At 51.7% G+C, this 23,623-nt stretch overlaps 1 protein-coding gene across 1 annotated transcript in view; it reads right to left on the reverse strand.

The window, feature by feature from the left end:
- The window catches only part of LOC138447896 (uncharacterized), an 879,976-nt gene that overhangs the window by 450,277 nt on the left and 406,076 nt on the right, over nt 1-23,623 (reverse strand). The window contains exon 10 of the mRNA XM_069604399.1: nt 23,389-23,506. Within this exon, the coding sequence (XP_069460500.1) occupies nt 23,389-23,506 (118 nt within the window). The remainder of the gene's footprint in view (nt 1-23,388; nt 23,507-23,623) is intronic.

Raw genomic sequence — 23,623 nt, forward strand, 5'->3', positions numbered from 1 at the left:
AGAGGAAGGCAGAAGGCTACAGGGAAGATGTAAAGAGAGGAAGGAAGGAGGCACCAGGGAATAGGTAAAGAGAGGAAGACAGAAGGATCCAGGGAACAGGTAAAGAGAGGAAGACAGAAGGCTCCAGGGAATGGGTAAAGAGAGGAAGACAGAAGGCTGCAGGGAAGAGGTAAAGAGGGGAAGACAGAAGGCTCCAGGGAAGAGGTAAAGAGGGGAAGACAGAAGGCTCCAAGGAAGAGGTAAAGAGAGGAAGACAGAAGGCCCCAGGGAAGAGGTAAAGAGAGCTCCAGGCAAGAGGTAAAGAAGAAGGCTCCAGGGAAGAGGTAAATAGGCTCCTGGGAAGTGGTAAATAGAGGAAGACAGAAGGCTCGAGGGAAGAGGTAAAGAGAGGAAGACAGAAGGCTGCAGGGAAGAGGTAAAGAGAGGAAGACAGAAGGCTCCAGGGAAGAGGTAAAGAGAGGAAGACAGAAGGCTCTCGGGAAGAGGTAAAGAGGGGAAGACAGAAGGCTCCTGGGAAGAGGTAAAGAGAGGAAGACAGAAGGCTCCAAGGAAGAGGTAAAGAAGGGAAGACAGAAGGCTCCAAGGAAGATGTAAAGAGAGGAAGACCAAAGGCCCCAGGGAAGAGGTAAAGAGAGTTCCAGGGAAGAGGTAAAGAGAGGAAGACAGAAGGCTCCAGGGAAGAGGCAAAGAGAGCTAGACAGGAGGCTCCAGGGAAGAGGTAAAGAGAGGAAGACAGAAGGCTCCAGGAAGGGGTAAATAGGGGAAGACAGAAGTCTCCAGGGAAGAGGTACAGAGAGGAAGATAGGAGGCTCCAGGGAAGAGGTGAAGAGAGGACGACAGAAGGCTCCAGGGAAGAGGTAAAGAGAGGAAGTCAGGAGGCTCCAGGGAAGAGGTAAAGAGAGGAAGACAGAAGGTTCCAGGAAGGGGTAAAGAGGGGAAGACAGAAGGCTCCAGTGAAGAGGTAAAGAGAGGAAGACAGAAGGCTCCAGGGAAGAAGTAAAGAGAGGAAGACAGGAGGCCCCAGGGAAGAGGTAAAGAGAGGTTGACAGAAGGCTCCAGGGAAGAGGTAAAGAGAGGACGACAGAAGGCTACAGGGAAGATGTAAAGAGAGGAAGGAAGGAGGCACCAGGGAATAGGTAAAGAGAGGAAGACAGAAGGCTCCAGGGAACATGCAAAGAGAGGAAGACAGAAGGCTCCAGGGAATGGGTAAAGAGAGGAAGACAGAAGGCTGCAGGGAAGAGGTAAAGAGGGGAAGACAGAAGGCTCCAGGGAAGAGTTAAAGAGGGGAAGACAGAAGGCTCCAAGGAAGAGGTAAAAGAGAGGAAGACAGAAGGCCCCAGGGAAGAGGTAAAGAGAGCTCCAGGGAAGAGGTAAAGAAAGGAAGACAGAAGGCTCCAGGGAAGAGGTAAATAGGCTCCTGGGAAGTGGTAAATAGAGGAAGACAGAAGCCTCCAGGGAAGAGGTAAATAGAGGAAGACAGAAGGCCCCAGGGAAGAGGTAAAGAGAGGAAGACAGAAGGCTCTAGGGAAGAGGTAAAGAGGGGAAGACAGAAGGCTCCAGGGAAGAGGTAAAGAGAGGAAGAGAGAAGGCTCCAAGGAAGAGGTAAAGAGGGGAAGACAGAAGGCTCCAAGGAAGAGGTAAAGAGAGGAAGACCAAAGGCCCCAGGGAAGAGGTAAAGAGAGTTCCAGGGAAGAGGTAAAGAGAGGAAGACAGAAGGCTCCAGGGAAGAGGTAAATAGGCTCCTGGGAAGTGGTAAATAGAGGAAGACAGAAGGCTCCAGGGAAGAGGTAAAGAGAGGAAGACAGAAGGCTGCAAGGAAGAGGTAAAGAGTGGAAGACAGAAGGTTCCAGGGAAGAGGTAAAGAGAGGAAGACAGAAGGCTCCAGGGAAGAGGTAAAGAGAGGATGACAGAAGGCTCCAGGGAAGAGGTAAAGAGGGGAAGACAGAAGGGTCGAAGGAAGAGGTAAAGAGAGAGAAGACAGAAGGCCCCAGGGAAGAGGTAAAGAGAGCTCCAGGGAAGAGGTAAAGAAAGGAAGACGGAAGGCTCCAGGGAAGAGGTAAATAGGCTCCGGGGAAGAGGTAAAGAGAGGAAGACAGAAGGCTCCAGGGAAGAGGTAAAGAGAGGAAGACAGGAGGCCCCAGGGAAGAGGTAAAGAGAGGCTGACAGAAGGCTCCAGGGAAGAGGTAAAGAGAGGAAGACAGAAGGCTACAGGGAAGATGTAAAGAGAGGAAGGAAGGAGGCACCAGGGAATAGGTAAAGAGAGGAAGACAGAAGGATCCAGGGAACAGGTAAAGAGAGGAAGACAGAAGGCTCCAGGGAATGGGTAAAGAGAGGAAGACAGAAGGCTGCAGGGAAGAGGTAAAGAGGGGAAGACAGAAGGCTCCAGGGAAGAGGTAAAGAGAGGAAGACAGAAGGTTCCAGGAAGGGGTAAAGAGGGGAAGACAGAAGGCTCCAGTGAAGAGGTAAAGAGAGGAAGACAGAAGGCTCCAGGGAAGAAGTAAAGAGAGGAAGACAGGAGGCCCCAGGGAAGAGGTAAAGAGAGGTTGACAGAAGGCTCCAGGGAAGAGGTAAAGAGAGGACGACAGAAGGCTACAGGGAAGATGTAAAGAGAGGAAGGAAGGAGGCACCAGGGAATAGGTAAAGAGAGGAAGACAGAAGGCTCCAGGGAACAGGCAAAGAGAGGAAGACAGAAGGCTCCAGGGAATGGGTAAAGAGAGGAAGACAGAAGGCTGCAGGGAAGAGGTAAAGAGGGGAAGACAGAAGGCTCCAGGGAAGAGGTAAAGAGGGGAAGACAGAAGGCTCCAAGGAAGAGGTAAAAGAGAGGAAGACAGAAGGCCCCAGGGAAGAGGTAAAGAGAGCTCCAGGGAAGAGGTAAAGAAAGGAAGACAGAAGGCTCCAGGGAAGAGGTAAATAGGCTCCTGGGAAGTGGTAAATAGGGGAAGACAGAAGCCTCCAGGGAAGAGGTAAATAGAGGAAGACAGAAGGCACCAGGGAAGAGATAAAGAGAGGAAGACAGAAGGCTCTAGGGAAGAGGTAAAGAGGGGAAGACAGAAGGCTCCAGGGAAGAGGTAAAGAGAGGAAGAGAGAAGGCTCCAAGGAAGAGGTAAAGAGGGGAAGACAGAAGGCTCCAAGGAAGAGGTAAAGAGAGGAAGACCAAAGGCCCCAGGGAAGAGGTAAAGAGAGTTCCAGGGAAGAGGTAAAGAGAGGAAGACAGAAGGCTCCAGGGAAGAGGTAAATAGGCTCCTGGGAAGTGGTAAATAGAGGAAGACAGAAGGCTCCAGGGAAGAGGTAAAGAGAGGAAGACAGAAGGCTGCAAGGAAGAGGTAAAGAGTGGAAGACAGAAGGTTCCAGGGAAGAGGTAAAGAGAGGAAGACAGAAGGCTCCAGGGAAGAGGTAAAGAGAGGATGACAGAAGGCTCCAGGGAAGAGGTAAAGAGGGGAAGACAGAAGGGTCGAAGGAAGAGGTAAAGAGAGAGAAGACAGAAGGCCCCAGGGAAGAGGTAAAGAGAGCTCCAGGGAAGAGGTAAAGAAAGGAAGACGGAAGGCTCCAGGGAAGAGGTAAATAGGCTCCGGGGAAGAGGTAAAGAGAGGAAGACAGAAGGCTCCAGGGAAGAGGTAAAGAGAGGAAGACAGGAGGCCCCAGGGAAGAGGTAAAGAGAGGCTGACAGAAGGCTCCAGGGAAGAGGTAAAGAGAGGAAGACAGAAGGCTACAGGGAAGATGTAAAGAGAGGAAGGAAGGAGGCACCAGGGAATAGGTAAAGAGAGGAAGACAGAAGGATCCAGGGAACAGGTAAAGAGAGGAAGACAGAAGGCTCCAGGGAATGGGTAAAGAGAGGAAGACAGAAGGCTGCAGGGAAGAGGTAAAGAGGGGAAGACAGAAGGCTCCAGGGAAGAGGTAAAGAGGGGAAGACAGAAGGGTCCAAGGAAGAGGTAAAGAGAGGAAGACAGAAGGCCCCAGGGAAGAGGTAAAGAGAGCTCCAGGGAAGAGGTAAAGAAAGGAAGACAGAAGGCTCCAGGGAAGAGGTAAATAGGCTCCTGGGAAGTGGTAAATAGAGGAAGACAGAAGGCTCCAGGGAAGAGGTAAAGAGAGGAAGACAGAAGGCAGCAGGGAAGAGGTAAAGAGAGGAAGACAGAAGGCTCCAGGGAAGAGAGGAAGACAGAAGCCTCTAGGGAAGAGGTAAAGAGGGGAAGACAGAAGGCTCCAGGGAAGAGGTAAAAAGAGGAAGACAGAAGGCTCCAAGGAAGAGGTAAAGAGGGGAAGACAGAAGGCTCCAAGGAAGATGTAAAGAGAGGAAGACCAAAGGCCCCAGGGAAGAGGTAAAGAGAGTTCCAGGGAAGAGGTAAAGAGAGGAAGACAGAAGGCTCCAGGGAAGAGGTAAATGGGCTCCTGGGAAGTGGTAAATAGAGGAAGACAGAAGGCTCCAGGGAAGAGGTAAAGGGAGGAAGACAGAAGGCTGCAAGGAAGAGGTAAAGAGTGGAAGACAGAAGGTTCCAGGGAAGAGGTAAAGAGAGGAAGACAGAAGGCTCCAGGGAAGAGGTAAAGAGAGGATGACAGAAGGCTCCAGGGAAGAGGTAAAGAGAGGAAAACAGAAGGCTCCAGGGAAGAGGCAAAGAGAGGGAGACAGGAGGCTCCAGGGAAGAGGTAAAGAGAGGAAGACAGAAGGCTCCAGAAAGGGGTAAAAAGGGGAAGACAGAAGGCTCCAGGGAAGAGGTAAAGAGAGGAAGACAGAAGGCTGCAGGGAAGAGGTAAAGAGAGGAAGACAGAAGGCTCCAGGAAAGAGGTAAAGAGAGGAAGACAGAAGGCTGCAGGGAAGAGGTAAAGAGAGGAAGACAGAAGGCTCCAGGAAAGAGGTAAAGATAGGAAGACAGAAGGCTGCAGGGAAGAGGTAGAGGAAGACAGAAGGTTCCAGGGGAGAGGTGAAGAAAGGACAACAGAAGGCTCCAGGGAAGAGGTAAATAGAGGAAGACAGAAGGCTCCAGGGAACAGGTAAAGAGGGGAAGACAGAAGGTTCCAGGGAAAAGGTAAAGAGAGGAAGACAGAATGCTCCAGGGAAGAGGCAAAGAGAGGAAGACAGAAGGCTCCAGGGAAGAGGTAAAGAAGGCTCCAGGAAAGAGGTAAAGAGAGGAAGACAGAAGGCTCCAGGGAAGAGGTAAAGAGAGGAAGAGAGAAGTCTCCAGGGAAGCGGTGAAGAGAGGACGACAGAAGGCTCCAAGGAAGAGGTAAAGAGAGGAGGACAGAAGGCTCCAGGGAAGAGGTAAAGAAAGCTCCAGGGAAGTGGTAAAGAGAGGAAGACAGAAGGCCCCAGGGAAGAGGTAAAGAGAGGAAGACAGAAGGCTCCAATGAAGAGGTAAAGAAAGGAATACAGAAGGCTCCAGGGAAGAGGTAAAGAGAGGAAGACAGAAAGCTCCAGGGAAGAGGTAAACAGAGGAAGACAGAAGGCTCCAGGGAAGAGGTAAAGAGAGGAAGACAGGAGGCTCCAGGGAAGAGGTAAAGAGAGCTCCAGGGAAGAGGTAAAGAGAGGAATACAGAAGGCTCCAGGGAAGAGGTAAAGAGAGGACGACAGGAGGCCCCAGGGAAGAGGTAAAGAGAGGCTGACAGAAGGCTCCAGGGAAGAGGTAAATAGAGGAAGACAGAAAGCTCCAGGGAAGAGGTAAAGAGAGGAAGCCAGAAGGCTCCAGGGAAGAGGTAAAGAGAGGAAGACAGAAGGCTCTTGGGAAGAGGTAAAGAGAGGAAGACAGAAGGATGCAGGGAAGAGGTAACGAGAGGAAGACAGGAGGCTCCAGGGAAGAGGTAAAGAGAGGAAGACAGAAGGTTCCAGGAAGGGGTAAAGAGGGGAAGACAGAAGGCTCCAGGGAAGAGGTAAAGAAAGCTCCAGGGAAGCGCTAAAGAGAGGAAGACAGAAGGCTCCAGGGAAGAGTAAAGAGAGGAAGACAGAAGGCTCCAGGGAAGAGGTAAAGAGAGGAATACAGAAGGCTCCAGGGAAGAGGTAAAGTGAGGAAGACAGAAGGCTCCAGGGAACAGATAAAGAGAGGAAGACAGAAGGCTCCAGGGAAGAGGTAAAGAGAGGAAGACAGGAGGCTCCAGGGAAGAGGTAAAGAGAGCTCCAGGGAAGAGGTAAAGAGAGGAAGACAGAAGGCTCCAGGGAAGAGGTAAAGAGAGGAAGACAGGAGGCCCCAGGGAAGAGGTAAAGAGAGGCTGACAGAAGGCTCCAGGGAAGAGGTAAAGAGAGGAAGACAGAGGGCTACAAAGAAGATGTAAAGAGAGGAAGGAAGGAGGGACCAGGGAAGAGGTAAAGAGAGGAAGACAGAAGGCTCCAGGGACGAGGTAAAGAGAGGAAGACAGAAGGCTCCAGGGAATGGGTAAAGAGAGGAAGACAGAAGGCTGCAGGGAAGAGGTAAAGAGGGGAAGACAGAAGGCTCCAGGGAAGAGGTAAAGAGGGGAAGACAGAAGGGTCGAAGGAAGAGGTAAAGAGAGGAAGACAGAAGGCCCCAGGGAAGAGGTAAAGAGAGCTCCAGGGATGAGGTAAAGAAAGGAAGACGGAAGGCTCCAGGGAAGAGGTAAATAGGCTCCTGGGAAGTGGTAAATAGAGGAAGACAGAAGGCTCCAGGGAAGAGGTAAAGAGAGGAAGACAGAAGGCTGCAGGGAAGAGGCAAAGAGAGGAAGACAGAAGGCTCCAGGGAAGAGGTAAAGAGATTGGAAGACAGAAGGCTCGAGGGAAGAGGTAAAGAGGGGAAGACAGAATGCTCCAGGGAAGAGGTAAAGAGAGGAAGACAGAAGGCTCCAAGGAAGAGGTAAAGAGGGGAAGACAGAAGGCTCCAAGGAAGAGGTAAAGAGAGGAAGACAGAAGGCCCCAGGGAAGAGGTAAAGAGAGTGCCAGGGAAGAGGTAAAGAGAGGAAGACAGAAGGCTCCAGGGAAGAGGTAAATAGGCTCCTGGGAAGTGGTAAATAGAGGAAGACAGAAGGCTCCAGGGAAGAGGTAAAGAGAGGAAGACAGAAGGCTGCACGGAAGAGGTAAAGAGTGGAAGACAGAAGGTTCCAGGGAAGAGGTAAAGAGAGGAAGACAGAAGGCTCCGGGGAAGAGGTAAAGAGAGGATGGCAGAAGGCTCCAGGGAAGAGGTAAAGAGAGGAAGACAGAAGGCTCCAGGGAAGAGGCAAAGAGAGGGAGACAGGAGGCTCCAGGGAAGAGGTAAAGAGAGGAAGACAGAAGGCCCCAGGAAGGGGTAAATAGGGGAAGACAGAAGTCTCCAGGGAAGAGGTACAGAGAGGAAGATAGGAGGCTCCAGGGAAGAGGTGAAGAGAGGACGACAGAAGGCTCCTGGAAGAGGTAACGAGAGGAAGACAGGAGGCTCCAGGGAAGAGGTAAAGAGAGGAAGACAGAAGGTTCCAGGAAGGGGTAAAGAGGGGAAGACAGAAGGCTCCAGTGAAGAGGTAAAGAGAGGAAGACAGAAGGCTCCAGGAAGGGGTAAAAAGAGGAAGCCAGAAGGCTCCATGGAAGAGGTTAAGAGAGGAAGACAGAAGGTTCCAGGGAAGAGGTAAAGAGAGCTCCAGGGAAGAGGTAAAGGGAGGAAGACAGAAGGCTCCAGGGAAGAGGCAAAGGCCCTCATTACAACCCAGCCGTTAAGGGTTAACGGCGCCGTAAAAGGTGGCGTCGCTGTTATACCCTTAACGCCTGATTACGAGGTCCCTTTGCGGGTTGGAGACTTTAACGCCTGCTTTTTGCAGGCGTTAAAAACCAACCCGCAAAGGGAACTTGGTGCTAAGTACGGTGCCGGAATTTGCGGCACCGTACTTAGCGCCTTCCCCATTTCCATTGAGCCCTATGGGGAAAAATGGGAATGGGGAAGGGCCACGGCGGCATGGGGAATTACCGCCCCGCCAACCTCGGAATGGGGCGGTAATTCCCCATTCCGCCATCGCGGAGTCGGTAAGTTACCGGCATGGACCATGGTGCTATTAGCACCATGGTCCAACGCCAGGGTCGTAATGAGGGGCAAAGAGAGGAAGACAGAAGGCTCCAGGGAAGAGGTAAAGAAAGCTCCAGGGAAGCGCTAAAGAGAGGAAGACAGAAGGCTCCAGGGAAGAGTAAAGAGAGGAAGACAGAAGGCTCCAGGGAAGAGGTAAAGAGAGGAATACAGAAGGCTCCAGGGAAGAGGTAAAGTGAGGAAGACAGAAGGCTCCAGGGAACAGATAAAGAGAGGAAGACAGAAGGCTCCAGGGAAGAGGTAAAGAGAGGAAGACAGGAGGCTCCAGGGAAGAGGTAAAGAGAGCTCCAGGGAAGAGGTAAAGAGAGGAAGACAGAAGGCTCCAGGGAAGAGGTAAAGAGAGGAAGACAGGAGGCCCCAGGGAAGAGGTAAAGAGAGGCTGACAGAAGGCTCCAGGGAAGAGGTAAAGAGAGGAAGACAGAAGGCTGCAAAGAAGATGTAAAGAGAGGAAGGAAGGAGGCACCAGGGAAGAGGTAAAGAGAGGAAGACAGAAGGCTCCAGGGAAGAGGTAAAGAGAGGAAGACAGAAGGCTCCAGGGAATGGGTAAAGAGAGGAAGACAGAAGGCTGCAGGGAAGAGGTAAAGAGGGGAAGACAGAAGGCTCCAGGGAAGAGGTAAAGAGGGGAAGACAGAAGGGTCGAAGGAAGAGGTAAAGAGAGGAAGACAGAAGGCCCCATGGAAGAGGTAAAGAGAGCTCCAGGGATGAGGTAAAGAAAGGAAGACGGAAGGCTCCGGGGAAGAGGTAAATAGGCTCCTGGGAAGTGGTAAATAGAGGAAGACAGAAGGCTCCAGGGAAGAGGTAAAGAGAGGAAGACAGAAGGCTGCAGGGAAGAGGTAAAGAGAGTAAGACAGAAGGCTCCAGGGAAGAGGTAAAGAGATTGGAAGACAGAAGGCTCTAGGGAAGAGGTAAAGAGGGGAAGACAGAATGCTCCAGGGAAGAGGTAAAGAGGGGAAGACAGAAGGCTCCAATGAAGAGGTAAAGAGAGGAAGACATAAGGCCCCAGGGAAGAGGTAAAGAGAGTGCCAGGGAAGAGGTAAAGAGAGGAAGACAGAAGGCTCCAGGGAAGAGGCAAAGAGAGGGAGACAGGAGGCTCCAGGGAAGAGGTAAAGAGAGGAAGACAGAAGGCTCCAGGAAGGGGTAAATAGGGGAAGACAGAAGTCTCCAGGGAAGAGGTACAGAGAGGAAGATAGGAGGCTCCAGGGAAGAGGTGAAGAGAAGACGACAGAAGGCTCTAGGGAAGAGGTAAAGAGAGGAAGACAGGAGGCTCCAGGGAAGAGGTAAAGAGAGGAAGACAGAAGGTTCCAGGAAGGGGTAAAGAGGGGAAGACAGAAGGCTCTAGTGAAGAGGTAAAGAGAGGAAGACAGAAGGCTCCAGGAAGGGGTAAAAAGAGGAAGCCAGAAGGCTCCATGGAAGAGGTAAAGAGAGGAAGACAGAAGGCCGCAGGGAAGAGGTAAAGAGAGTGCCAGGGAAGAGGTAAAGGGAGGAAGACAGAAGGCTCCAGGGAAGAGGTAAAGAGAGGAAGACAGAAGGCTACAGGGAAGATGTAAAGAGAGGAAGGAAGGAGGCACCAGGGAATAGGTAAAGAGAGGAAGACAGAAGGCTCCAGGGAACAGGTAAAGAGAGGAAGACAGAAGGCTCCAGGGAAGAGGTAAAGAGAGTAAGACAGAAGGCTGCAGGGAAGAGGTAAAGAGGGGAAGACAGAAGGCTCCAGGAAAGAGGTAAAGAGGGGAAGACAGAAGGCTCCAAGGAAGAGGTAAAGAGAGGAAGACAGAAGGCCCCAGGGAAGAGGTAAAGAGAGCTCCAGGGAAGAGGTAAAGAAAGACAGAAGGCTCCAGGGAAGAGGTAAATAGGCTCCTGGGAAGTGGTAAATAGAGGAAGACAGAAGGCTGCAGGGAAGAGGTAAAGAGAGGAAGACAGAAGGCTCCAGGGAAGAGGTAAAGAGAGGAAGACAGAAGGCTCTAGGGAAGAGGTAAAGAGGGGAAGACAGAAGGCTCCAGGGAAGAGGTAAAGAGAGGAAGACAGAAGGCTCCAAGGAAGAGGTAAAGAGGGGAAGACAGAAGGCTCCAAGGAAGAGGTAAAGAAAGGAAGACAAAAGGCCCCAGGGAAGAGGTAAAGAGAGTTCCAGGGAAGAGGTAAAGAGAGGAAGACAGAAGGCTCCAGGGAAGAGGTAAATAGGCTCCTGGGAAGTGGTAAATAGAGGAAGACAGAAGGCTCCAGGGAAGAGGTAAAGAGAGGAAGACTGAAGGCTGCAAGGAAGAGGTAAAGAGTGGAAGACAGAAGGTTCCAGGGAAGAGGTAAAGAGAGGAAGACAGAAGGCTCCAGGGAAGAGGTAAAGAGAGGATGACAGAAGGCTCCAGGGAAGAGGTAAAGAGAGGAAGACAGAAGGCTCCAGGGAAGAGGCAAAGAGAGGGAGACAGGAGGCTCCAGGGAAGAGGTAAAGAGAGGAAGACAGAAGGCTCCAGGAAGGGGTAAATAGGGGAAGACAGAAGTCTCCAGGGAAGAGGTACAGAGAGGAAGACAGGAGGCTCCAGGGAAGAGGTAAAGAGAGGAAGACAGAAGGCTCCAGGAAGGGGTAAAAAGGGGAAGCCAGAAGGCTCCAGGGAAGAGGTAAAGAGAGGAAGACAGAAGGCTCCAGGGAAGAGGTAAAGCGAGGAAGACAGAAGGCTCCAGGGAAGAGGTAAAGCGAGGAAGACAGAGAGCTGCAGGGAAGAGGTAAGAGAGGAAGAGAGAAGGCTCCAGGAAAGAGGTAAAGAGAGGATGACAGAAGGATCCAGGGAAGAGGTGAAGAGAGGAAGACAGAAGACTCCAGGGAAGAGGTAAAGAGAGGACGACAGAAGGCTACCGGGAAGAGGTAAAGAGAGGACGACAGAAGGCTCCACAGAAGAGGTAAAGAGAGGAAGACAGGAGGCTCCAGGGAAGAGGTAAAGAGAGGACGACAGAAGGCTCCAAGAAGGGGTAAAGAGGGGAAGACAGAAGGCTCCAGGGAAGAGGTAAAGAGAGGAAGACAGAAAGCTCCAAGGAAGAGGTAAAGAGAGCTCCAGGGAAAAGGTAAAGAGAGGAAGACAGAAGGCTCCATGGAAGAGGCAAAGAGAGGAAGGCAGAAGCTCCAGGAAAGAGGTAAAGAGAGGAAGACAGAAGGCTCCAGGGAAGAGGTAAAGAGAGGAAGACAGAAGGCTCCAGGGAAGAGGTAAAGAGAGGAAGACAGAAGGCTCCACGGAAGACATAAAGAGAGGAAGACAGAAAGCTCCAGGGAAGAGGTAAAGAGAGGAAGACAGGAGGCTCCAGGGAAGAGGTAAAGAGAGCTCCAGGGAAGAGGTTAAGAGATGAAGACAGAAGGCTCCAGAGAAGAGGTAAAGAGAGGAAGACAGGAGGCTCCAGGGAAGAGGTAAAGAGAGGAAGACAGAAGGCTCCAGGGAAGAGATAAAGAGGGGAAGACAGGAGGCACCAGCGAAGAGGTAAAGAGAGGAAGACAGAAGGCTCCAGGGAAGAGGTAAAGAGGGGAAGGCAGGAGGCTCCAGGACAGAGGTAAAGAGAGGAATACAGAAGGCTCCAGGGAAGAGGTAAAGAGAGGAAGACAGGAGGCTCCAGGGAAGAGGTAAAGAGAGCTCCAGGGAAGAGGTAAAGAGAGGAAGACAGAAGGCTCCAGGGAAGAGGTAAAGAGAGGAAGACAGGAGGGTCCAGGGAAGACGTAAAGAGAGGAAGACAGAAGGCTCCAGGGAAGAGGTAAAGAGAGCTCCAGGGAAGAGGTAAAGAGAGGAAGACAGGAGGCTCCAGGGAAGAGGTAAAGAGAGGAAGGCAGAAGGCTCTATGGAAGAGGTAAAGAGAGGAAGACAGAAGGCTCCAGGAAAGAGGTAAAGAGAGGAAGGCAGGAGGCTCCAGGGAAGAGGTAAAGAGAGGACGACAGGCGGCTCCAGGGAAGAGGTTAAGAGAGGAAGACAGAAGGCTCCAGGGAAGATGTAAGGAGAGGAAGACAGAAGGCTCCAGGGAAGTGGTAAAGAGGGGAAGACAGGAGGCACCAGGGAAGAAGTAAAGAGAGGAAGACAGAAGGCTCCAGGGAAGAGGTAAAGAGGGGAAGACAGAAGGCTCCAGGGACGAGGTAAAGAGAGGAAGACAGAAGGCTCCAGGGAAGAGGTAAAGAGAGGAAGACAGGAGGTTCCAGGGAAGAGGTAAAGAGAGCTCCAGGGAAGAGGTAAAGAGAGGAAGACAGAAGGCTCCAGGGAAGAGGTAAAGAGAGGAAGACAGGCGGCTCCAGGGAAGAGGTAAAGAGAGGAAGACAGAAGGCTCCAGGGAAGATGTAAGGAGAGGAAGACAGAAGGCTCCAGGGAAGTGGTAAAGAGGGGAAGACAGGAGGCACCAGGGAAGAAGTAAGGAGAGGAAGACAGAAGGCTCCAGGGAAGAGGTAAAGAGGGGAAGACAGGAGGTTCCAGGGAAGAGGTAAAGAGAGGAAGACAGAAGGCTCCAGGGAAAAGGTAAAGAGAGGAAGACAGAAGGCTCCATGGAAGAGGCAAAGAGAGGAAGGCAGAAGCTCCAGGAAAGAGGTAAAGAGAGGAAGACAGAAGGCTCCAGGGAAGAGGTAAAGAGAGGAAGACAGAAGGCTCCAGGGAAGAGGTAAAGAGAGGAAGACAGAAGGCTCCACGGAAGACGTAAAGAGAGGAAGACAGAAGGCTCCAGGGAAGAGGTAAAGAGAGGAAGACAGGAGGCTCCAGGGAAGAGGTAAAGAGAGCTCCAGGGAAGAGGTAAAGAGAGGAAGACAGAAGGCTCCAGGGAAGAGGTAAAGAGAGGAAGACAGGAGGCCCCAGGGAAGAGGTAAAGAGAGGCTGACAGAAGGCTCCAGGGAAGAGGTAAAGAGAGCAAGACAGAGGGCTACAAAGAAGATGTAAAGAGAGGAAGGAAGGAGGGACCAGGGAAGAGGTAAAGAGAGGAAGACAGAAGGCTCCAGGGACGAGGTAAAGAGAGGAAGACAGAAGGCTCCAGGGAATGGGTAAAGAGAGGAAGACAGAAGGCTGCAGGGAAGAGGTAAAGAGGGGAAGACAGAAGGCTCCAGGGAAGAGGTAAAGAGGGTAAGACAGAAGGGTCGAAGGAACAGGTAAAGAGAGGAAGACAGAAGGCCCCAGGGAAGAGGCAAAGAGAGCTCCAGGGATGAGGTAAAGAAAGGAAGACGGAAGGCTCCAGGGAAGAGGTAAATAGGCTCCTGGGAAGTGGTAAATAGAGGAAGACAGAAGGCTCCAGGGAAGAGGTAAAGAGAGGAAGACAGAAGGCTGCAGGGAAGAGGCAAAGAGAGGAAGACAGAAGGCTCCAGGGAAGAGGTAAAGAGATTGGAAGACAGAAGGCTCTAGGGAAGAGGTAAAGAGGGGAAGACAGAATGCTCCAGGGAAGAGGTAAAGAGAGGAAGACAGAAGGCTCCAAGGAAGAGGTAAAGAGGGGAAGACAGAAGGCTCCAAGGAAGAGGTAAAGAGAGGAAGACAGAAGGCCCCAGGGAAGAGGTAAAGAGAGTGCCAGGGAAGAGGTAAAGAGAGGAAGACAGAAGGCTCCAGGGAAGAGGTAAATAGGCTCCTGGGAAGTGGTAAATAGAGGAAGACAGAAGGCTCCAGGGAAGAGGTAAAGAGAGGAAGACAGAAGGCTGCACGGAAGAGGTAAAGAGTGGAAGACAGAAGGTTCCAGGGAAGAGGTAAAGAGAGGAAGACAGAAGGCTCCGGGGAAGAGGTAAAGAGAGGATGGCAGAAGGCTCCAGGGAAGAGGTAAAGAGAGGAAGACAGAAGGCTCCAGGGAAGAGGCAAAGAGAGGGAGACAGGAGGCTCCAGGGAAGAGGTAAAGAGAGGAAGACAGAAGGCTCCAGGGAAGATGTAAGGAGAGGAAGACAGAAGGCTCCAGGGAAGTGGTAAAGAGGGGAAGACAGGAGGCACCAGGGAAGAAGTAAGGAGAGGAAGACAGAAGGCTCCAGGGAAGAGGTAAAGAGGGGAAGACAGGAGGTTCCAGGGAAGAGGTAAAGAGAGGAAGACAGAAGGCTCCAGGGAAAAGGTAAAGAGAGGAAGACAGAAGGCTCCATGGAAGAGGCAAAGAGAGGAAGGCAGAAGCTCCAGGAAAGAGGTAAAGAGAGGAAGACAGAAGGCTCCAGGGAAGAGGTAAAGAGAGGAAGACAGAAGGCTCCAGGGAAGAGGTAAAGAGAGGAAGACAGAAGGCTCCACGGAAGACGTAAAGAGAGGAAGACAGAAGGCTCCAGGGAAGAGGTAAAGAGAGGAAGACAGGAGGCTCCAGGGAAGAGGTAAAGAGAGCTCCAGGGAAGAGGTAAAGAGAGGAAGACAGAAGGCTCCAGGGAAGAGGTAAAGAGAGGAAGACAGGAGGCCCCAGGGAAGAGGTAAAGAGAGGCTGACAGAAGGCTCCAGGGAAGAGGTAAAGAGAGCAAGACAGAGGGCTACAAAGAAGATGTAAAGAGAGGAAGGAAGGAGGGACCAGGGAAGAGGTAAAGAGAGGAAGACAGAAGGCTCCAGGGACGAGGTAAAGAGAGGAAGACAGAAGGCTCCAGGGAATGGGTAAAGAGAGGAAGACAGAAGGCTGCAGGGAAGAGGTAAAGAGGGGAAGACAGAAGGCTCCAGGGAAGAGGTAAAGAGGGGAAGACAGAAGGGTCGAAGGAAGAGGTAAAGAGAGGAAGACAGAAGGCCCCAGGGAAGAGGCAAAGAGAGCTCCAGGGATGAGGTAAAGAAAGGAAGACGGAAGGCTCCAGGGAAGAGGTAAATAGGCTCCTGGGAAGTGGTAAATAGAGGAAGACAGAAGGCTCCAGGGAAGAGGTAAAGAGAGGAAGACAGAAGGCTGCAGGGAAGAGGCAAAGAGAGGAAGACAGAAGGCTCCAGGGAAGAGGTAAAGAGATTGGAAGACAGAAGGCTCTAGGGAAGAGGTAAAGAGGGGAAGACAGAATGCTCCAGGGAAGAGGTAAAGAGAGGAAGACAGAAGGCTCCAAGGAAGAGGTAAAGAGGGGAAGACAGAAGGCTCCAAGGAAGAGGTAAAGAGAGGAAGACAGAAGGCCCCAGGGAAGAGGTAAAGAGAGTGCCAGGGAAGAGGTAAAGAGAGGAAGACAGAAGGCTCCAGGGAAGAGGTAAATAGGCTCCTGGGAAGTGGTAAATAGAGGAAGACAGAAGGCTCCAGGGAAGAGGTAAAGAGAGGAAGACAGAAGGCTGCACGGAAGAGGTAAAGAGTGGAAGACAGAAGGTTCCAGGGAAGAGGTAAAGAGAGGAAGACAGAAGGCTCCGGGGAAGAGGTAAAGAGAGGATGGCAGAAGGCTCCAGGGAAGAGGTAAAGAGAGGAAGACAGAAGGCTCCAGGGAAGAGGCAAAGAGAGGGAGACAGGAGGCTCCAGGGAAGAGGTAAAGAGAGGAAGACAGAAGGCTCCAGGAAGGGGTAAATAGGGGAAGACAGAAGTCTCCAGGGAAGAGGTACAGAGAGGAAGATAGGAGGCTCCAGGGAAGAGGTGAAGAGAGGACGACAGAAGGCTCCAGGGAAGAGGTAACGAGAGGAAGACAGGAGGCTCCAGGGAAGAGGTAAAGAGAGGAAGACAGAAGGTTCCAGGAAGGGGTAAAGAGGGGAAGACAGAAGGCTCCAGTGAAGAGGTAAAGAGAGGAAGACAGAAGGCTCCAGGAAGGGGTAAAAAGAGGAAGCCAGAAGGCTCCATGGAAGAGGTTAAGAGAGGAAGACAGAAGGTTCCAGGGAAGAGGTAAAGAGCGCTCCAGGGAAGAGGTAAAGGGAGGAAGACAGAAGGCTCCAGGGAAGAGGCAAAGGCCCTCATTACAACCCAGCCGTTAAGGGTTAACGGCGCCGTAAAAGGTGGCGTCGCTGTTATACCCTTAACGCCTGATTACGAGGTCCCTTTGCGGGTTGGAGACTTTAACGCCTGCTTTTTGCAGGCGTTAAAAACCAACCCGCAAAGGGAACTTGGTGCTAAGTACGGTGCCGGAATTTGCGGCACCGTACTTAGCGCCTTCCCCATTTCCATTGAGCCCTATGGGGAAAAATGGGAATGGGGAAGGGCCACGGCGGCATGGGGAATTACCGCCCCGCCAACCTCGGAATGGGGCGGTAATTCCCCATTCCGCCATCGCGGAGTCGGTAAGTTACCGGCATGGACCATGGTGCTATTAGCACCATGGTCCAACGCCAGGGTCGTAATGAGGGGCAAAGAGAGGAAGACAGAAGGCTCCAGGGAAGAGGTAAACAAAGCTCCAGGGAAGCGCTAAAGAGAGGAAGACAGAAGGCTCCAGGGAAGAGTAAAGAGAGGAAGACAGAAGGCTCCAGGGAAGAGGTAAAGAGAGGAATACAGAAGGCTCCAGGGAAGAGGTAAAGTGAGGAAGACAGAAGGCTCCAGGGAACAGATAAAGAGAGGAAGACAGAAGGCTCCAGGGAAGAGGTAAAGAGAGCTCCAGGGAAGAGGTAAAGAGAGGAAGACAGAAGGCTCCAGGGAAGAGGTAAAGAGAGGAAGACAGGAGGCCCCAGGGAAGAGGTAAAGAGAGGCTGACAGAAGGCTCCAGGGAAGAGGTAAAGAGAGGAAGACAGAAGGCTACAAAGAAGATGTAAAGAGAGGAAGGAAGGAGGCACCAGGGAAGAGGTAAAGAGAGGAAGACAGAAGGCTCCAGGGAAGAGGTAAAGAGAGGAAGACAGAAGGCTCCAGGGAATGGGTAAAGAGAGGAAGACAGAAGGCTGCAGGGAAGAGGTAAAGAGGGGAAGACAGAAGGCTCCAGGGAAGAGGTAAAGAGGGGAAGACAGAAGGGTCGAAGGAAGAGGTAAAGAGAGGAAGACAGAAGGCCCCAGGGAAGAGGTAAAGAGAGCTCCAGGGATGAGGTAAAGAAAGGAAGACGGAAGGCTCCGGGGAAGAGGTAAATAGGCTCCTGGGAAGTGGTAAATAGAGGAAGACAGAAGGCTCCAGGGAAGAGGTAAAGAGAGGAAGACAGAAGGCTGCAGGGAAGAGGTAAAGAGAGGAAGACAGAAGGCTCCAGGGAAGAAGTAAAGAGATTGGAAGACAGAAGGCTCTAGGGAAGAGGTAAAGAGGGGAAGACAGAATGCTCCAGGGAAGAGGTAAAGAGGGGAAGACAGAAGGCTCAAATGAAGAGGTAAAGAGAGGAAGACAGAAGGCCCCAGGGAAGAGGTAAAGAGAGTGCCAGGGAAGAGGTAAAGAGAGGAAGACAGAAGGCTCCAGGGAAGAGGCAAAGAGAGGGAGACAGGAGGCTCCAGGGAAGAGGTAAAGAGAGGAAGACAGAAGGCTCCAGGAAGGGGTAAATAGGGGAAGACAGAAGTCTCCAGGGAAGAGGTACAGAGAGAAAGATAGGAGGCTCCAGGGAAGAGGTGAAGAGAAGACGACAGAAGGCTCCAGGGAAGAGGTAAAGAGAGGAAGACAGGAGGCTCCAGGGAAGAGGTAAAGAGAGGAAGACAGAAGGTTCCAGGAAGGGGTAAAGAGGGGAAGACAGAAGGCTCTAGTGAAGAGGTAAAGAGAGGAAGACAGAAGGCTCCAGGAAGGGGTAAAAAGAGGAAGCCAGAAGGCTCCATGGAAGAGGTAAAGAGAGGAAGACAGATGGCCGCAGGGAAGAGGTAAAGAGAGTGCCAGGGAAGAGGTAAAGGGAGGAAGACAGAAGGCTCCAGGGAAGAGGTAAAGAGAGGAAGACAGAAGGCTACAGGGAAGATGTAAAGAGAGGAAGGAAGGAGGCACCAGGGAATAGGTAAAGAGAGGAAGACAGAAGGCTCCAGGGAACAGGTAAAGAGAGGAAGACAGAAGGCTCCAGGGAAGAGGTAAAGAGAGTAAGACAGAAGGCTGCAGGGAAGAGGTAAAGAGGGGAAGACAGAAGGCTCCAGGAAAGAGGTAAAGAGGGGAAGACAGAAGGCTCCAAGGAAGAGGTAAAGAGAGGAAGACAGAAGGCCCCAGGGAAGAGGTAAAGAGAGCTCCAGGGAAGAGGTAAAGAAAGGAAGACAGAAGGCTCCAGGGAAGAGGTAAATAGGCTCCTGGGAAGTGGTAAATAGAGGAAGACAGAAGGCTGCAGGGAAGAGGTAAAGAGAGGAAGACAGAAGGCTCCAGGGAAGAGGTAAAGAGAGGAAGACAGAAGGCTCTAGGGAAGAGGTAAAGAGGGGAAGACAGAAGGCTCCAGGGAAGAGGTAAAGAGAGGAAGACAGAAGGCTCCAAGGAAGAGGTAAAGAGGGGAAGACAGAAGGCTCCAAGGAAGAGGTAAAGAAAGGAAGACAAAAGGCCCCAGGGAAGAGGTAAAGAGAGTTCCAGGGAAGAGGTAAAGAGAGGAAGACAGAAGGCTCCAGGGAAGAGGTAAATAGGCTCCTGGGAAGTGGTAAATAGAGGAAGACAGAAGGCTCCAAGGAAGAGGTAAAGAGAGGAAGACTGAAGGCTGCAAGGAAGAGGTAAAGAGTGGAAGACAGAAGGTTCCAGGGAAGAGGTAAAGAGAGGAAGACAGAAGGCTCCAGGGAAGAGGTAAAGAGAGGATGACAGAAGGCTCCAGGGAAGAGGTAAAGAGAGGAAGACAGAAGGCTCCAGGGAAGAGGCAAAGAGAGGGAGACAGGAGGCTCCAGGGAAGAGGTAAAGAGAGGAAGACAGAAGGCTCCAGGAAGGGGTAAATAGGGGAAGACAGAAGTCTCCAGGGAAGAGGTACAGAGAGGAAGACAGGAGGCTCCAGGGAAGAGGTAAAGAGAGGAAGACAGAAGGCTCCAGGAAGGGGTAAAAAGGGGAAGCCAGAAGGCTCCAGGGAAGAGGTAAAGAGAGGAAGACAGAAGGCTCCATGGAAGAGGTAAAGCGAGGAAGACAGAAGGCTCCAGGGAAGAGGTAAAGCGAGGAAGACAGAGAGCTGCAGGGAAGAGGTAAGAGAGGAAGACAGAAGGCTCCAGGAAAGAGGTAAAGAGAGGATGACAGAAGGATCCAGGGAAGAGGTGAAGAGAGGAAGACAGAAGACTCCAGGGAAGAGGTAAAGAGAGCAAGACAGAAGGCTACCGGGAAGAGGTAAAGAGAGGACGACAGAAGGCTCCACAGAAGAGGTAAAGAGAGGAAGACAGGAGGCTCCAGGGAAGAGGTAAAGAGAGGACGACAGAAGGCTCCAAGAAGGGGTAAAGAGGGGAAGACAGAAGGCTCCAGGGAAGAGATAAAGAGAGGAAGACAGAAAGCTCCAAGGAAGAGGTAAAGAGAGCTCCAGGGAAAAGGTAAAGAGAGGAAGACAGAAGGCTCCATGGAAGAGGCAAAGAGAGGAAGGCAGAAGCTCCAGGAAAGAGGTAAAGAGAGGAAGACAGAAGGCTCCAGGGAAGAGGTAAAGAGAGGAAGACAGAAGGCTCCAGGGAAGAGGTAAAGAGAGGAAGACAGAAGGCTCCACGGAAGACATAAAGAGAGGAAGACAGAAAGCTCCAGGGAAGAGGTAAAGAGAGGAAGACAGGAGGCTCCAGGGAAGAGGTAAAGAGAGCTCCAGGGAAGAGGTAAAGAGATGAAGACAGAAGGCTCCAGAGAAGAGGTAAAGAGAGGAAGACAGGAGGCTCCAGGGAAGAGGTAAAGAGAGGAAGACAGAAGGCTCCAGGGAAGAGATAAAGAGGGGAAGACAGGAGGCACCAGCGAAGAGGTAAAGAGAGGAAGACAGAAGGCTCCAGGGAAGAGGTAAAGAGGGGAAGGCAGGAGGCTCCAGGACAGAGGTAAAGAGAGGAAGACAGAAGGCTCCAGGGAAGAGGTAAAGAGAGGAAGACAGGAGGCTCCAGGGAAGAGGTAAAGAGAGCTCCAGGGAAGAGGTAAAGAGAGGAAGACAGAAGGCTCCAGGGAAGAGGTAAAGAGAGGAAGACAGGAGGGTCCAGGGAAGACGTAAAGAGAGGAAGACAGAAGGCTCCAGGGAAGAGGTAAAGAGAGCTCCAGGGAAGAGGTAAAGAGAGGAAGACAGGAGGCTCCAGGGAAGAGGTAAAGAGAGGAAGGCAGAAGGCTCTATGGAAGAGGTAAAGAGAGGAAGACAGAAGGCTCCAGGAAAGAGGTAAAGAGAGGAAGGCAGGAGGCTCCAGGGAAGAGGTAAAGAGAGGAAGACAGGCGGCTCCAGGGAAGAGGTTAAGAGAGGAAGACAGAAGGCTCCAGGGAAGATGTAAGGAGAGGAAGACAGAAGGCTCCAGGGAAGTGGTAAAGAGGGGAAGACAGGAGGCACCAGGGAAGAAGTAAAGAGAGGAAGACAGAAGGCTCCAGGGAAGAGGTAAAGAGGGGAAGACAGAAGGCTCCAGGGACGAGGTAAAGAGAGGAAGACAGAAGGCTCCAGGGAAGAGGTAAAGAGAGGAAGACAGGAGGTTCCAGGGAAGAGGTAAAGAGAGCTCCAGGGAAGAGGTAAAGAGAGGAAGACAGAAGGCTCCAGGGAAGAGGTAAAGAGAGGAAGACAGGCGGCTCCAGGGAAGAGGTAAAGAGAGGAAGACAGAAGGCTCCAGGGAAGATGTAAGGAGAGGAAGACAGAAGGCTCCAGGGAAGTGGTAAAGAGGGGAAGACAGGAGGCACCAGGGAAGAAGTAAGGAGAGGAAGACAGAAGGCTCCATGGAAGAGGCAAAGAGAGGAAGGCAGAAGCTCCAGGAAAGAGGTAAAGAGAGGAAGACAGAAGGCTCCAGGGAAGAGGTAAAGAGAGGAAGACAGAAGGCTCCAGGGAAGAGGTAAAGAGAGGAAGACAGAAGGCTCCACGGAAGACGTAAAGAGAGGAAGACAGAAAGCTCCAGGGAAGTGGTAAAGAGGGGAAGACAGGAGGCACCAGGGAAGAAGTAAGGAGAGGAAGACAGAAGGCTCCAGGGAAGAGGTAAAGAGAGGAAGACAGAAGGCTCCAGGGAAGATGTAAGGAGAGGAAGACAGAAGGCTCCAGGGAAGTGGTAAAGAGGGGAAGACAGGAGGCACCAGGGAAGAAGTAAGGAGAGGAAGACAGAAGGCTCCATGGAAGAGGCAAAGAGAGGAAGGCAGAAGCTCCAGGAAAGAGGTAAAGAGAGGAAGACAGAAGGCTCCAGGGAAGAGGTAAAGAGAGGAAGACAGAAGGCTCCAGGGAAGAGGTAAAGAGAGGAAGACAGAAGGCTCCACGGAAGACGTAAAGAGAGGAAGACAGAAAGCTCCAGGGAAGAGGTAAAGAGAGGAAGACAGGAAGCTCCAGGGAAGAGGTAAAGAGAGCTCCAGGGAAGAGGTAAAGAGATGAAGACAGAAGGCTCCAGGGAAGAGGTAAAGAGAGGAAGACAGGAGGCTCCAGGGAAGAGGTAAAGAGAGGAAGACAGAAGGCTCCAGGGAAGAGGTAAAGAGAGGAAGACAGAAGGCTCCAGGGAAGAGATAAAGAGGGGAAGACAGGAGGCACCAGCGAAGAGGTAAAGAGAGGAAGACAGAAGGCTCCAGGGAAGAGGTAAAGAGGGGAAGGCAGGAGGCTCCAGGAAAGAGGTAAAGAGAGGAAGACAGAAGGCTCCAGGGAAGAGGTAAAGAGAGGAAGACAGGAGGCTCCAGGGAAGAGGTAAAGAGAGCTCCAGGGAAGAGGTAAAGAGAGGAAGACAGAAGGCTCCAGGGAAGAGGTAAAGAGAGGAAGACAGGAGGGTCCAGGGAAGACGTAAAGAGAGGAAGACAGAAGGCTCCAGGGAAGAGGTAAAGAGAGCTCCAGGGAAGAGGTAAAGAGAGGAAGACAGGAGGCTCCAGGGAAGAGGTAAAGAGAGGAAGGCAGAAGGCTCTATGGAAGAGGTAAAGAGAGGAAGACAGAAGGCTCCAGGAAAGAGGTAAAGAGAGGAAGGCAGGAGGCTCCAGGGAAGAGGTAAAGAGAGGAAGACAGGCGGCTCCAGGGAAGAGGTAAAGAGAGGAAGACAGAAGGCTCCAGGGAAGATGTAAGGAGAGGAAGACAGAAGGCTCCAGGGAAGTGGTAAAGAGGGGAAGACAGGAGGCACCAGGGAAGAAGTAAAGAGAGGAAGACAGAAGGCTCTGGGGAAGAGGTAAAGAGGGGAAGACAGAAGGCTCCAGGGACGAGGTAAAGAGAGGAAGACAGAAGGCTCCAGGGAATAGGTAAAGAGAGGAAGACAGGAGGTTCCAGGGAAGAGGTAAAGAGAGCTCCAGGGAAGAGGTAAAGAGAGGAAGACAGAAGGCTCCAGGGAAGAGGTAAAGAGAGGAAGACAGGCGGCTCCAGGGAAGAGGTAAAGAGAGGAAGACAGACGGCTCCAGGGAAGATGTAAGGAGAGGAAGACAGAAGGCTCCAGGGAAGTGGTAAAGAGGGGAAGACAGGAGGCACCAGGGAAGAAGTAAGGAGAGGAAGACAGAAGGCTACAGGGAAGAGGTAAAGAGGGGAAGACAGGAGGTTCCAGGGAAGAGGTAAAGAGAGGAAGACAGAAGGCTCCAGGGAAGAGGTAAAGAGAGGAAGACAGGAGGTTCCAGGGAAGAGGTAAAGAGATCTCCAGGGAAGAGGTAAAGAGAGGAAGACCGGAGGCTTGGCTTCAGGGAAGAGGTATAGAGAGGAAGACAGAAGGCTCCAGGGAAGAGGTAAAGAGAGCTCCAGGGAAGAGGTAAAGAGAGGAAGACAGGAGTCTCCAGAGAAGAGGTAAATAGAGGAAGGCAGAAGGTTCCAGGGAAGAGGTAAAGAGAGGAAGACAGAGGCTCCAGGGAAGAGGAACGCTTTTCTCCCTATCCATCCCAAAGGCACATTTGATGACCAGCTGCCCGGACAAAGCCTAGTGCTACTGAGGCACTTGCAACCAGGACCTTGATAGTAGAGGTGACAGAATCCTACACATGCTCTCTAGCTCTCTACAAACCTCCCTGACTGGTAAAGGCAGAAGAAAGGTCTCCTCTTGCACAGTAACTGCAAAAGGCTTGAAGCATACACAGTGCCTGCCGTGTCCACTTACATTGACATCTGTCAGCCCCTAACACATACCCATTGCCAGACCCGCCCTCATACATTGATATGATATGACATTTATAACGCGCCTATAACCAAGTGTTTCAAATCCCGTTTCATTGGCGCCCCTAAGCACTGAACACAAACACCCAATGCCAGCACTGCCAGTTTACAATTGATCTCAACCCCATCCCCAGTGCTGTCATACAACCGCATATCAGCGCCGTACTCTGTGCCTGCCTTGATAACAGAGAACAGCATCTTTGCACTGTATACAGTGGTAGTCAAGGGCTCATACAATAGACGCTCAGGACCGTACCCATGGCCAGCCCTGCCCTTGGACACTGTCATATCTAAGTCCTAAAAACAATACCCATAAAAAGCTCTGCCATCACACAATCTTGGCACCATACCCTGCACCAGTTCAGCCCTTATCCCACTGCATATCTGCACCCTACCCAGTGCAAGCCCTACAGTTATCAAACGGTACCTCAGGACTGTACTCACAGGCAGCCCTGTCTTCCTACTCTGGTTACCCCGCTCTGTTTAAGGCCGCCATATCAAGCCTCTGTGAAGTCAAATCCTCACCAAGTTCTGGGATCCCATCTCTCTCGCTCCTCGGTGCGGCTTGTTTTGGGCTCACAGTTCCCTCACTCCTCAGCGGGGCAGGATCAGCCTGTTCTGCTTCCTCCATAACCAGGAACACCTTAAAACAAGCAGAAGGATGCATTGCTTAATTGGATCCACTTAAAACAAGTGATGACACCCTCAAGTCAAGATGTTTTTGTAGGCTTAGGAAACAGACAGCATGAAGCACACACTG

The sequence above is a fragment of the Ambystoma mexicanum genome, chromosome 3q (assembly GCF_040938575.1).
Source record: "Ambystoma mexicanum isolate Mex_15411 chromosome 3q, UKY_AmexF1_1, whole genome shotgun sequence".
Lineage (NCBI taxonomy): Eukaryota > Metazoa > Chordata > Amphibia > Caudata > Ambystomatidae > Ambystoma > Ambystoma mexicanum.